Source organism: Pipistrellus hanaki (assembly GCF_964339955.1).
Source record: "Pipistrellus hanaki genome assembly, chromosome: 14".
In the NCBI taxonomy this organism is placed as follows: Eukaryota; Metazoa; Chordata; class Mammalia; order Chiroptera; family Vespertilionidae; genus Pipistrellus; species Pipistrellus hanaki.
Genome location: NC_140516.1, coordinates 24,392,966 through 24,406,866, shown reverse-complemented (window position 1 = coordinate 24,406,866; position 13,901 = coordinate 24,392,966). Strand labels below are relative to the sequence as shown.

The window sequence follows — 13,901 nt, the reverse complement described above, 5'->3', positions numbered from 1 at the left end:
AATTTTAAATGATTAGTCCAGAGTTTAGAGAAGACACTCAACTCATAACAATGGTTCAATTTAAAGATTCAATTTCCTATTCAAAAAGAACAATCCTAAAATAAATTCTGTCTTAGAAGAAATAATTTATCCTGTGTTCCAAAAGGAATATTCCCATCATGAATAAACAGAGATATCTACATTTTTATTTTTATTATTTCAGACAAGAATGCAAAATGATTATTCAATATATCTGTAGCTACAAGTTCAAAACTGTCTTAAGCTTTATAGAGATAAAATATCAAACATATACTATGTGCTCTCAAAGAATTAATACATGACCTGCTCACTTGGATTAATATCTGAGTAGTATTAGGGCACGCAGTTAAATTTTAAATAAACTTTGGGTTCTAAAAGCACTAAAAACAATTACGAAAATGTAAAAGAGTCAGGATGTGGTGTCAGACTGAGTGGACCCCACCCCACATGTTCTCGCTATGTTGCTTTAGTTGGTCATTTCACTTCACAGCTTCACCTTCCTTTTTTTGTAGAACAGGTTCTTGGAGAGTTTAAATGAGATCAGATACCTCACTTAGTGCAGACCCTGGCACACAGTAAGTACTCGGTGAATGCTAGCTGCCATTTTCCCCATTATTTATTATTGGGGAAACAGTCTCAAGTAAAAGAGAGTAATATTGTTAGTCAACACATTAGGCTTTTTCAGACACTAAGAAAAAACTTAAAAAGCAGGAGTCTTTTTCAAATTCCCTTCAAGCAGCTCCTACAAATATTGAGTCTGATGATGTTAAACATTGAATACAATTAGTAGAGCACATAACCAAAGCATCCCCTATCCACCAAAGAACTCTCAAGCCCTGAGCGCTCTGCTTTTCCTCTCCTGTAACCAAGGCCACAATCAACCATCCCCACCACTCAGTTTTCTTCAATCATGCCTTATCTTGAAAATAAATTATATGATCAGAGAAAGATAAATATCACATGATCTCACTCATTTGTGGAATATAATGAACAACATAAAATGATGAACAAAAACAGATCCATAGACAGAGAAACATCAATCAGACTGTCAAACCTCAGAGGGAAGATAGGGGAAGGTGAGGGTAAAGGAGAAAGATCAACCAAAGGACTTGTATGCATGCATATAAGCCTAACCAGTGGTCACAGACACCAGGGGGTGAGGGCATGAGTGGAGGGGATGGAGAGGTAATGGGGGGATAAGGACATATATGTAATACCTTAATCAATAAAGAAACTTAAAAAAAAAATGAAACATGTGCTTTACAATCTACTCTTTACTTCTCTTGTGACTTTGTGATCAGGGCTGTGGTGACAGATGTTGTGAAACAGCAGGATGTTTAGAACACAGCCCTGCTTAACCAATCTATATGAAAGGAACCACTCGCTAGGTCAGTGAGAAGTGACAGATGTCAGTCACATACATGTCTCCTATTTCCCCCTCTCCTTTCTCCTTTTGTGTGCTTTGGAGATAAGCATGGAAACGAAATATCTTCCTGCCCCTTGAAAGAAACCATAAGGTGCATTGTTAAAACACATATATCATTTCAAATATTTTGATTCGCTGATGGACATTTTACCAAGGCAACAATTTTGGGTGAACTGGCCACTGATAGTAAGTTATTACTGAACATTTCCCTCTCCTCTATTAACTAAATAAGGAAGCCAACATTGGTAAAGTTATGATGAACTCTTGGCACTTAGGACAGTTACCGAGGTCAGGTTTCTTACCCACAACGATGCCATAGGAAAAGAACAGGAAGTAGATGTTAGGGGCAAAGCCACTCAGCATCAGGCCTCCGGCCACCATGAAGCCACTGAAGATCGCCACAGGTCTCGCGCCAAACGAGGAGACACAGAGGCTGCAGATAGGACCTAAAAAAAAAGAAATGAAACCTTCACTCAAGTCACTTATGTCGTCTCCTTTTCACAATCATATTACCCATCCCACCCGAGGATTAAAATGACTCTTTGCATCACAAAAAAAACAACACAAAAAGAATAACAAGCATCTTCTGTGTATATACAATGTGCTGGAAACCATGCACTTCACAGAAACAACCTCCTTTCATTTTCATCTCACTACAACCCTGGGAGGGAGATACTGTGGTTACCCTCATTTCTGCGGATAAGGAGATTAAAGTGTCGGGATGGGGGTGAGGTCACATAGTTAAGTGGGGGGTTCTGGGTGAGACTTGCTGGCTCTTTGATCTCAGGCAACTTATTTGATCTCTTTGTGCCTCAGTTTCTTCCTCTGAAATTGAGGCCACCACATAGTGTTTACTGGGAGAACAAAAAAGAGCGCAGGTGTAACGCTGATCACCAGGCCTGGCACAAGGAAGTGCCCAATCAGTGCTCATCCTTCAGTGATGCCAGTGGCTGCAGTAGAGCCACCAGAATAGAAACAGAGTAAAAACCCAGTTAGTCCGACTCCTGCGACCCTTGTCTTAACCCTCATATTCTAAGGATTTTTGGCCCCTGCATGTGCCAGGCACTTTTTCTTTCTAGCACAAGGCCTGTTGTATAATTGGTGATGAAGATGGATATGTTAATTGATTGAATATAAGCAATGGCAACCCCGTGGAGGGAAGAGGTGGGATTGAAGTAGTTATTCTCTTCCTAGAGAATATTCTGGCCAAATGAAAAAGCACCCTCCCCATCCAGAGATGGGTCTGTCTGTTCCACTGTCCAACATTCCATGTGTAACCTGGAATCTGGGGAAGGCACACTGTTGACAGACAGGCAAAAGTGACCATTGCCTGGATCTGTTCTATATATAGGCGGGCAACTTCTCATGGAATAGCATTAAGTGCTAGTGAAATTCCTTCCCACCAGCACTGTACCTGGAAAGTACCTACAACTACAGAGATTAGCATACCCTATATAATAAAAGCCTAATATGCAAATTGTCCACTGGAGGTGGGGAGTTGGGAGTTTGACCGGGAGACAGGAAGTTCGGCTGCTTGCTGTGATGTGCGCTGACCACCAGAGGGTGACGTGGAACATGGCAGGTGTTGGTGATGTGGCACTGGCAGTGGGCAGCAGTGGAGGTGCTGCTGGCCCCAATGGGCCCCGACGAGAACGGGACGGTGGCAGGATGGTGGAGCAGGAAAGCAGGCAGTGCTAGGCCAAGGAGGGTGCAAGCAGGGGCCCGACTGCACCACCGATCACCCCGCAGATGGCGACCAGTGGTACGGTGGGGAAACGGGGCCACTGCCCTGCTCCCAGGTGCTGATGGAGCCGGGCAGGGCCTGGCCCTGATCCATCGCCCTGTAAACAGGATGGTGGAGCAGGTGAGAAGGCAGTACCAGGCCAAGGCGGGGTTCCACGCAGGGTTCCAGGCAGGGTTGTGGGGCTGTGAGGCTGGAGGTGTGAGCTGGGGCCTGATCTCTGCAGGCCACCCTGAGGGACCCCACTTGTGTATAAATTCATGCACTAGGCCTCTAGTTAGAAACAAAAGGAGATTAAAAGTTATTTAGCACAATAGTCTCATTTACATGGAATGATGTAAATGTGCTCATTTCATGGGTGTGTTGAGTTTGTGAAAATTTCACTGGTCTATACTCTCATGATATATACACTTTTTTGTATGTATTTTTTGTTTCAATAAAAAAAGTCTTAAGAAATGTCAAAGGGAGAAATTATGTAATCCACCCATAGTTAATAAGTGGTAGAGCCAAAATCCAAAGACCCCAAGCCCAGCGTTCTTGCCAATTATACTAGTCACCCTTATCCATGGTTTCCCTTTCCACAGTTTTAGTTACCCTCAGTCTATTGTGGTTAGCAAACATTAAACAGAAAATCCAGAAATAAACAATTCATAAGTTTTAAACTGCATGTCATTCTGAACAACATATAATGAGATCTCTCGCCATCCCTCTTCGTCCCATCCAGGAGCTGAATTAACCTTTTGTCCATAGTATCAACACTGTATATGCTACCCATCCGTTAGTCACTCAGTAGCCCTCTTGGTTATCAGATTGACTGATTTAGTATCACAGTACTTGTGTTCAAGTAACCCTTATTTTCTTAACAATGGCCCATATAACAGAATATTGTGATAATTGTATTAGTAGTTACTAGAGGCCTACTGCATGAATCTTCATGCAACAGGCCTTCTTTCCCCTGGCTGCTGGCACTGGTTTTCCTCTGGCACCCGGGACCCAGGCCTTGGCTCCAGCTGCAGCAGAGAAGCCAGACCTCTTCAGTCTTCAGTTATCTTCTCTCTTATTCAGTCTTCACGCAGGCCAGAGCCTTCAGTCTTTGCTCCAAGCTTGCATATGCAAATTAACCTGCCATATTTGTTGGATTACTTTGCATAACCACTCCTAATTGGCTGTACTCCTAAAAGGTACAGTCAATTTGCATCTTTCTCTTTTATTAGTGTAGATCACATGTGTCAAACACAAGGCCCGCGGGCCAAATCCAGCCCGCCAGGCCTTGCAATGTGGCCCGCACCGCGCTGTCATCACTGCACTCCGCTGTCAGTTTATGACATTGTCAGTTTATGACTGTTCAGTAAACCATTCGGCCCGCGATTTAGGCTGGATTTTAGATTTTGGCCCCTTCTCTGATTGAGTTTGACACCCCTAGTGTAGATTGTTATCTTTTACTGTGCCTAATTTATAAATTAAACTTTATCATAGGTATGGATGTATAAAAAAAAAAAAAAGTGTGGCTTATATAGGGCTGGATACTTATCCGTGGTTTCAGGCACCCAGTGGAATATTAGTACAATATATCCACTGCAGATAAGGGAGAACTGCTGTACCAGAGTCTGGCTTAAGTACATTTTAATTTAAGATGAGATTATGACCACTGAGATAGCACTTAACTCTCAATACCTGTGACTCACATTCCTCCCTGATCATGAACTGACCGCTGCCATTTCAGGTCCTCTCTGTTGTGATCCATAACAGAATACACTGATGTATTTATATGACACACAGAAGGGAATATTCTGTGGCCATGTTTTAAAAGAAAAAAATTAATTTGAAATACCAAACTTTCCTAATAGTTGAGCTGTCTCTATACCGAAAGAGAAATACTTAGATACTTTATGATTTTAAAAATTAAATCTCAAATATTTGTCTGACACCATAAGAGCATGGCCTTTCTCTGTTGTTTAACAAATTGCATTTACATTGAGAGTCAGTGTTGACAAATGTAATAAGCATGATGGACTTGAAACACAGATATTATTACTGGCATAGTTGAAAAGTTTCCAGTTTCATCCTCAAAGTAGGACTTCAAATCCTTGTTCCTTAATGCATGTTATTAACTCCACAAGGAAATCCAGAGTCTGGGAAGCTGGGGATGGGGATGAAGGTGTAATTTTCATATCATGTACAACTAAACCATCTGTTTTATAAAATATATACTTTATCATCAATTATGTAATAAATTCTTAAATCACTTTTGCCTAATACACAAATCCTTGAAAAAATTAAGCTTAAGGAAAAAATTATTAGAAATTCTTTGACAGATGAAACAACAAATTGAAAATGCTTAAAAAATTTTTTTCTATTTCCACACTGCCACCTGCTGCTTACTTAGAGAAAAGCTAACATCTTTTTCAAAAATTTATTTTTAAGTGTAGTTGGTATACAATCTCATATTGGTTATATTAGTTTCAGATGTATAATACAGTAATTCAACACTCTTAAACCTTAAAATATGATCGATCACTCCACTAATTCTGGTTATCATCTGTTACCATGTACACTTACTATAGTATTATTGTCTATATTCCCCTTTCCCTTTTCACCCCTCCCCTAACCCCTTCCTTCTGGTAACTATCTCTTTGGTATCTGTTTCTATGAATATATTTTTTGTTTTTATTTTCAGATTCCACATGTAAGTGAAACCATACGGTATTTATCTTTCTCTGTCTGACTTATTTTACTTAGCACAATACCTTGTAGGTCCATCCATGTTGTCACAAATGGCAAGATTTCATTCTTTTTCATTGCTGCATAATATTCCTCCGTGTGTGTGTGTGTGTGTGTGTGTGTGTGTGTGTGTGTGTGTGTTTCACATTTTCTTTATCCATTCATCTATCACTGGACACATGGTTTGCTTTCATATCTTGGCTATTGTAAACAATACTGAAATGAGCATAGGGGTACATATATCTTTTCAAATGATTGTGTTCATTTTATTTTAATAAATACCAGGAAGTGGAATTTATGAGTCATATACATACTGTTTTCCACAAGGGCTACACCAGTTTGCAGTCCCACCAACAGTGCACAAGGATTCTTTTTTCTCCACATCCCCACAAACACTCAAATCCTTGATTCTATGTACAGTATTGACTGCTTTGTTGGTTGGTTGGTTTGACAGTATTATATAGGGATGGAGGAAAGCTTGACTAAAACCTGCCATTCTTCTCACCAACTCTGAGAACTGGACATTGCAACAGAATCCTTGTAGGAGGCAGAATTTCAGTCCTGCTTAAAAGAGGTAACCGTGCTTGGGACTAAAATCTACATATGTGATCATACCCAGCTCTGCCACCCAGCACTCACAACTCATTCAGCAAGCCTATGGGCTATATTGACTCACTTAACAGAGGTGGGGAACCTTTTTTTCTGCCAAGGGCCATTTGTATAGTTACGACATCATCCGCTTAATATAAGTCACTTAACAAAAATTTATGTTGCCATGAAAAAAAGCTTCTAGACTTATTAAAATTCAAATCCCACCTGTGGTTGCCTTGGCAAGGCCAGACCAAATGACTTCTTGGGCCTTACGAGGCCCACAGGCAGATGTTCCCCATCCCTGCACTATATTAACCTAGGGACAGATTTACTGACTCAGCAATTTGAGGGCCTTTGGAGAAACAAAAAATCTCCCTGCTGTTTCAGCAACTCTATTGTCTGAAAAACAGCCCCACCCTTCTTGAACTAGTTACCTTTCATTCCTTCTGGATCATTCAGGCTTTAGCCAGAGAAACAGAACCAGAAGAAGACATGCAGAGTGGGGCAAAAATAGGTTTATATTTATTCTGATGGAAAAGAATACAATAATTAATAAATCATAATATAAGAATAAACTGTGTTCTAGGTACTCACAGCCATAAAGCAACCGTGTATATTAAGAGGTTTATCACCAGGAATTGGCTTATGCAATTATGGGATCTGGCTGGGCATGGAAGAACTTAGCACAGGCTGAACTACAGCCCACAGGCAGAACTTCTTAATCTGGAAAAGCTCATCTCTTTTCTTAAGGCCTTTCAACAGATTGAATCAGTCCACCAGATTATCGAGGATAATCATCCTTTCTTAAAGATCAACTGATTATGGGGTTTGAGCACACCTACAAAATACTTTCACAGCAACACTTACATTAGTGTTTGAATAACTGGAGGATGTGCCCTAGCCAAGTTGACAGTGACCGTCACACCTCCCAACAACCATAATCTCTCCTTCTCCAGATAAATTTACTCGACCAAAGTGCATCATCTGCAGTGCAGACTCCACACCTGTGCATATGAGGACTCTGGATGGTCCTCCCTCTTCCTGACCATCCACCTTATGCACCCCATCCTCCGGTGTGGCCCACCTATCTTATAAAACTCCAAAGAGTGTCTGGTTCCTGCTATTCTTCTTGATATTTGGGATGTCTCAAATTATCAGTAACCTTTTGTTCCCCTGTCTCTTCCTTGAGACTACTAATCCCTCCAACATAGAGGAGAGGAGACTGTGGAGGAACATAGCGATGGTAAGCTTGTTATTAATAGACAACTCAGAGAGGTAGGCTCTTTGGTACTCATCTTTATGCATTCCGAGGACCATCTGCACTAACAAATCAGGCCAGAGGAAGTATTTTTTCCTCAATTACTCAAGTTTCAAAGAGAAACTTTTAAGATTACAAAGACTATAAAATTAAGAACTGCATTTTTTTTTCATAGTTCTAATATGCTACTCAACTATCATCCAAATCTATGTTTGTCAGAGACAAGTGGTGGGGCTTTAAATTACAGATGCTTAGACACAATCTTGACAAAGTTCTAGCTCCCCCTCCTGCTCACTCCTCTAGAAATGTCTTTGTCTTTCATCCTGAAGGGACCTTTCTTTTACAAATACTTTGGAACTGCTTAGGAAAATAATTTTATTTATGGGTATCTTTGGTTCCCTACTAACCAATATTTACCGAGCACTTACCATATGCCAAGCACTACTCCAATTGTTCTAAACAGCAAGCATATAAGGTAGGTACTTTTATTACCTCCAATTTAAAAATAAAGGAATAGGCTTAGCAGGTTAGAAAACTGGGACTCAGGTTCCACTTTCTCTTAGAGAATGGGTTTCAAATTGGCTAGGTCACTCAACCTGGAGGACAATAATGACCATCTGAGTGCATAGTTTTTAGGATCAACTAAGATCAAGTAAGTGAAAGTGGCTGGACTGAGCTAGGCACACAGGGCATTAGCGGACTTAAGGGACAAGCACAGGAAGAATAGAATTTCTATGCTGCTGGGCAATTGTACTTACTCTGTCTCCTTGCTCATTGTAAAGTTCCAGAGGTCACATCACAGAACTAATCAAAGATGATGCCTACCCTGCCTTCTCTGGATAAAACTGAAGAAAGAAAATAACACATTTTTCTCACATATGATATCGTCTGCCTATATCAGAATCATCTGGGGAAAAGTGAGAAGAAGACTCCTGGGCCCACCACCATCTTCACACCACTCACAGATGTGTGGAAATTGATTTTGGACAAACTCCAGTAATGCATACATATTCCTGAACTTAAGAGCAACTGTAGCCTGGTTGGTGTGGCTCAGTGATTGTCGACCTATGAACCAGGAAGTCACCTATTCGATTCCCAGTCAGGGGTATGATTGGGTTGCCAGTTTGATCCTCAGTGGGAGGTGTGCAGGAGGCAGCCAATCAATAATTCTCTCTCATCATTGATCCTTCTATTTCTCTTTCCCTCTCTCTTCCCCTCTGAAATAAATAAAAAAATATTTTTAAAAAAGCAACTTTTTATATTTCACATAGGTATGTAAAGCCCATCTTTTATAAAAAAAAAAAAAGAGAGATGCATATAAATAAATATGCATGTACATATGTATAAATTATCTTTTATGAAAAAGAATGCAAAGTGCCCATTTACATGTATTTTTCACCAAAGAAAACCAGAACTATTGGACACAATTTATTTTTCATGATTTATGTGGCAGAAGCAGAAACAGTAGTTCCCTTTATAAATAAGTTTAAGCAAATCATACAACAAGAAATTATAAATAGATAGGCTTAAACATCATCCCCAACTGAAAATCACATTGGGGGCTTGTAAAAATTCACATATCTGGGCCCCAATGTAGACTGACTCACTTAGAATGCCTAATGACCAAATCCAGGTGATTATATGCTGAAATTTTTCTATAGGTGATTCTAACAATTCCCTGGTTAAGAACCACTGACAATCATTTGAATCAGCACCATGAGATACTTTTCCCATTTCCAAGATATTGATCTGTTTGTTTCTCTGTAGAACAAAGTTCTCAAAAAAGTAAATGGTTAATGGGTTTCACATACTTGTAGACCCCTCTTGTTAATACTATATTATCATAGTTTTCAGGATTTGTTCTTTAATTTATGCTATGAAGAGCCAAAGGAAGCCAACATTCAGATGTTCAGTGGAGAATTATCAAGTGCATACACACACACCACACACACACACCCATAAGAGGTAGCTCTTCAGCCATCATTTTTTTCTCACCATTTCTTAATTTTTGAAGTCTTTGGTCTCCTTATTCTATGCTCATCTTCAAAGGCCTTAATTAGCTGCTCCAAGTACCTCCTCTCCTCGTTAATGACATGAAAGTTAAGTGACTTGCACAAGATCTCTCCGCTAAATAGTGGTAGAGCCAGGACTTGAAGCTGTCTCTGACTTAAGACCAACATCCCACCCCTGACATCAGTACTTGTTGTTTCCTCTGAACTTCGGTGGGATACTCTGTTATCTCCAGCCTCAAGCAGGGCTGGCTTCCTGGGCTTGTGACCTGTGCAAGTACACAGGGCTTAGCTCTTAGCAAGGCCATATCCTGATTTGCTGTTCTAGTGTTGAATTCTTTACTTTTTTTTTAACAAGATCCCTGCATTTTCATTTTGCGCTGGGGCCTGCACATTATGCAGCCAACCTTGCCTACAATAGCGGGAGCTGCTCCTGGCCCTTGAGACAGAGTTAACTTAGAGAAAGGATAGAGTGCAGTTCAGTTTTCAGAGTTTCAGCCTCAGCTCTGACCACCAAGATAATTTTATTTCTGTCTAACTTAATATCTGCTAATAAAAATGGTGACTAACTGGAGCACATTAAAATATCTTCTCTCCTTCACATTCGATCATTTTCTCAAAATTAATACATATATTCACCACTTGTACTTTGCAGTTTTACAAACAATTCACATTTTGAGAAACCTTTTCAGACAAGATCATGCATGTTCAGGGTGGTAAAAACCCTTTTAAATAAATCTTGGGCAAACTTTTACTGTTTATCTTGAGCTCATGATGATAGTATAATTTTCATTTGTTTGGTTATGTTTAGTGATCTTATGTGACATAGCCAGATAATACATCATGTTTTTCAAGTCTTGTTTTTGTTTTGTTTTTAAGTTGGATGTATTTATTGTTTTACTTTACTTTTAATTATTAAATGACATGCAATATTATATTAGTACAAAGTACACAACATAGTGATTCAACATTTTATACCTTACAAAATTATCATCACAATAAAACTTCTAACCATCAAGTCTAATAACCAGTTACTCATATACATAGTCATTAAGACCAAGTCTTGGTTTTAATTTAACATCAATTGGAAGCAACTGCTTTTGTTTTGTTTTGTTTTGTTTTGTTTTAAAAATTCCCCTTTATGGTTCAGAAAAGACAACATTTTAAAAAAATAAATGACTAATGCATTTTATTTCCATTCCAAATTACTTTAGAGCTGAAGAATACCTTACAAATCTCAATATTAAATGTCCTTTTTCCCCCTGTAAGAATAAAAATTGTGATTAGCTCAACAAATCACGTCAAGTTCAGAGCACACAGGAAGTTCCCCCGGGGGCTAATGATCCAATCTACGTCACCAGGTTGGCACACCTGTAAGTTTGCCAACACGTTAGATGATAGTCACTAAATATTACTGCAGAGTTTAAACTATTACACTAGAAATTGAAGTGTCATACGATATTAAGTCTTTGAATAAAAATAAAAGCCACTTTGCTATTTTCTCTGTAAAGATTATAGGAATCACTATTATGTCAGATATAAATGTTTATCAAGAATATTACTTTTGGAGACATTATATGAAGGTCACACAAAATACATTACATATATCTTATAAAAACCCCCACTATATTAAAATCCTTAATAGCATCATCATTGTGAGATGGGACTGCCTTTTGTCATGTAAAACTTTTCTTATAAAGATGATACAAATGTAGAACATGTGATTTGATCACAGCGTATCTGAATTATAGGCATAATTATGAAACCTGGAATAGGACTACCAGCATTCAGTGGACATGCCCAAATCATTTCCTGAATCACTGCCCTCATTTCCCTGTGTCATTCTTACTCATGGAAGTGTGTATCTCACTAGACTGTGAGCCTCTTAAGGACAGACTTATGTGTTTGCTCTTCCTCTTTTCATATTCAGTATCTAGCATACTCCCTAGCACACAGTAGCAAATAAATGAGTAAAGACATGAATGAATGAATATCTTATGGAATTTCTGTATTTTCACATGTTTATTACAGTGAAAGAGTGGTTATATAATATAATCTCAACGAAGGCAAGAAAAACCTGTTATACTTTAAAAACAAGTAGCCTACTATGCCTTGCACAGTGTTAATGATGCAGCAAAAGCAATTCAATGACTAATGAGTCAGGAGAAGTATACATTTACCCACTTACTTGCAAGCAAGCCGACTCCACTTGCTAGGGATCCGACCCAGGCTGTTTTTCCTTTCCCTTCACCAAAGGCATCCAGCCATTCTAAGTACAAGACTCCGACCGCTATCGGGGATCCGTAGCACAGAAACTGGGTAAAGAAGGAGACCAGCACGATCACCCAGCCCCATCCGCCATCAGGTGACTTCTTCATGTCCATTGTAAGGTGAGATCAGGAGGTATGTCTTTGTGGGTCTTAAACAAAAACAGAAAAGAAAGGCATATTTAGAGTGAGGTGAAGCACAGTATTTTGGATTAAAAATATCTTCTAAATTGAAACATAAAAGACGTTTTTGGAAAATACATGTGAAAAAGCATAAAGTACTACAGGCATATAAAGTGAACCTTACATTTTTTAAATTTATGATTTAAACAAGTCATACATACATGTGGCACCATTTTTTTTTTATTATTATAAAAAGGCACAGAGTTAAAAGTATCCTTCTCAATTTTATCTTCATTCACCACATTTCTAGCCTCACAAATAACTGATTGGGGTTTCCTGTTACACTTTGGGTTCCCAGGAAGCCGATTCCTAGCAAGAATAGGTTTATTTGGGGTGTTGTCTTCCTATGAAAAGGATTGGCAGTGGGAGAAGGTGAACCGCCATGGGGCATGAAGGAAGGGAATTTCTAAAACTGGGATGACCCTTTAGAATTGCCCAACTTGGGAGTTGGTCCACGTTGGTCATTGTCTGGACAAGGAACACCCAGGAAAGGGGCAAGCATGACCTTAGGTGAGCTGGCACTCCAAAGAGGCAATCAGTCCCCCTACGGGTTGTCAGCTGAAGGCCATCTGCCAGCAGCCCTCTCAGCTGCGGAGGAATCTTTCATTCTTGAAAGGAGACTGGAGGGGAACCAGCAGCACAATGTTCACCATCTTGAGTACCCTTCCAAGCAAATCGCCTTAGAGTTCCCTCTTTTTGACCAAAAGTAGAATACTGTACTTTGCGTTCCATACCTTGTTTTAGTCACTTAACACCCTTAGAGATTTTTCCCTAGTATATATACACATATATACACTCTCCAGTATACACACACACACAGACGAGGCTCAGCACACGAATCGTGTGTGGATAGGGTACCTAGGCCTAGCCTGTGATCAGGGCCATTTTCTGCCCATTTGCCAGTCCCTAGTCCCGTCCCACTGGTTAATCCTGTTTGCCATCCACTGATCCATCAGAGCCTACAAACCGGGGGGGGGGGGGGGGGTTCCAAGAAGTCTGCCTTCCACCTGCTCACCAGTCCCAATCCCACCCTGCCATCACCCACCAGGTTCCCCATTGGTCATGCTGCGATTGGAGCCTGCGGGCTTGGGAGGATGGACCAAGAGGTGGTCAATGCACCTCATAGTGACTGGTCAAGCAGTCTTCTGATCGTTATGGCCGCTGGGCTTTTATTCTTCATACACAGACACACAAATATAGTTTATTTATACCCACACACATAGTATATCACTATATGACTATATACTTATTTACTTATTGAAGAAGCAAAAAAATCACATGGTTCAAAAATGAAAAAAATATCAAAGGTATACAATCTTCATCTACTATTTCCTGCCTAACTCCTATATCTTCCATGGATAACCAATGCTTTTTGTTTCTTTTCTAGAGTTTATACATACATAAGTAACTCAAATATAGATTTCCTCTATTATTCTACACAAAATAGCATCTACATACATTTGTAGGTATATATTTTTTAATCAGAATTTTTTTTTCCATTTGACAAATATCTTGAAGACCTTCACATCAATGCATAGTGACCTTCCTTATTCTTTTCTTTCTGCTGCATTGTGTTTCAGTACAGGGCTTTCTCTGAACTCTTTAACCAGTCTCCTATGGCTAACAATGAAAAACAAAGCTGCAGTAAATAACCTTATATATACATGTAACTTTTTGCATATATGCA

At 39.5% G+C, this 13,901-nt stretch overlaps 1 protein-coding gene across 2 annotated transcripts in view; it reads right to left on the bottom strand.

Annotated features, from left to right (window-relative positions):
- The window catches only part of SLC16A9 (solute carrier family 16 member 9), a 54,279-nt gene that overhangs the window by 17,420 nt on the left and 22,958 nt on the right, over nt 1-13,901 (bottom strand). Inside the window, exons 2-3 of one of the 2 annotated variants that reach the window (XM_084904043.1) lie at nt 11,953-12,183; nt 1,747-1,890 (exon numbers count right to left, since the gene is read on the bottom strand). In XM_084904043.1, the coding sequence (XP_084760169.1) occupies nt 1,747-1,890; nt 11,953-12,148 (340 nt within the window). In that variant the 5' untranslated portion in view covers nt 12,149-12,183. The remainder of the gene's footprint in view (nt 1-1,746; nt 1,891-11,952; nt 12,184-13,901) is intronic. The other variant, XM_084904042.1, reaches the window with a different exon arrangement.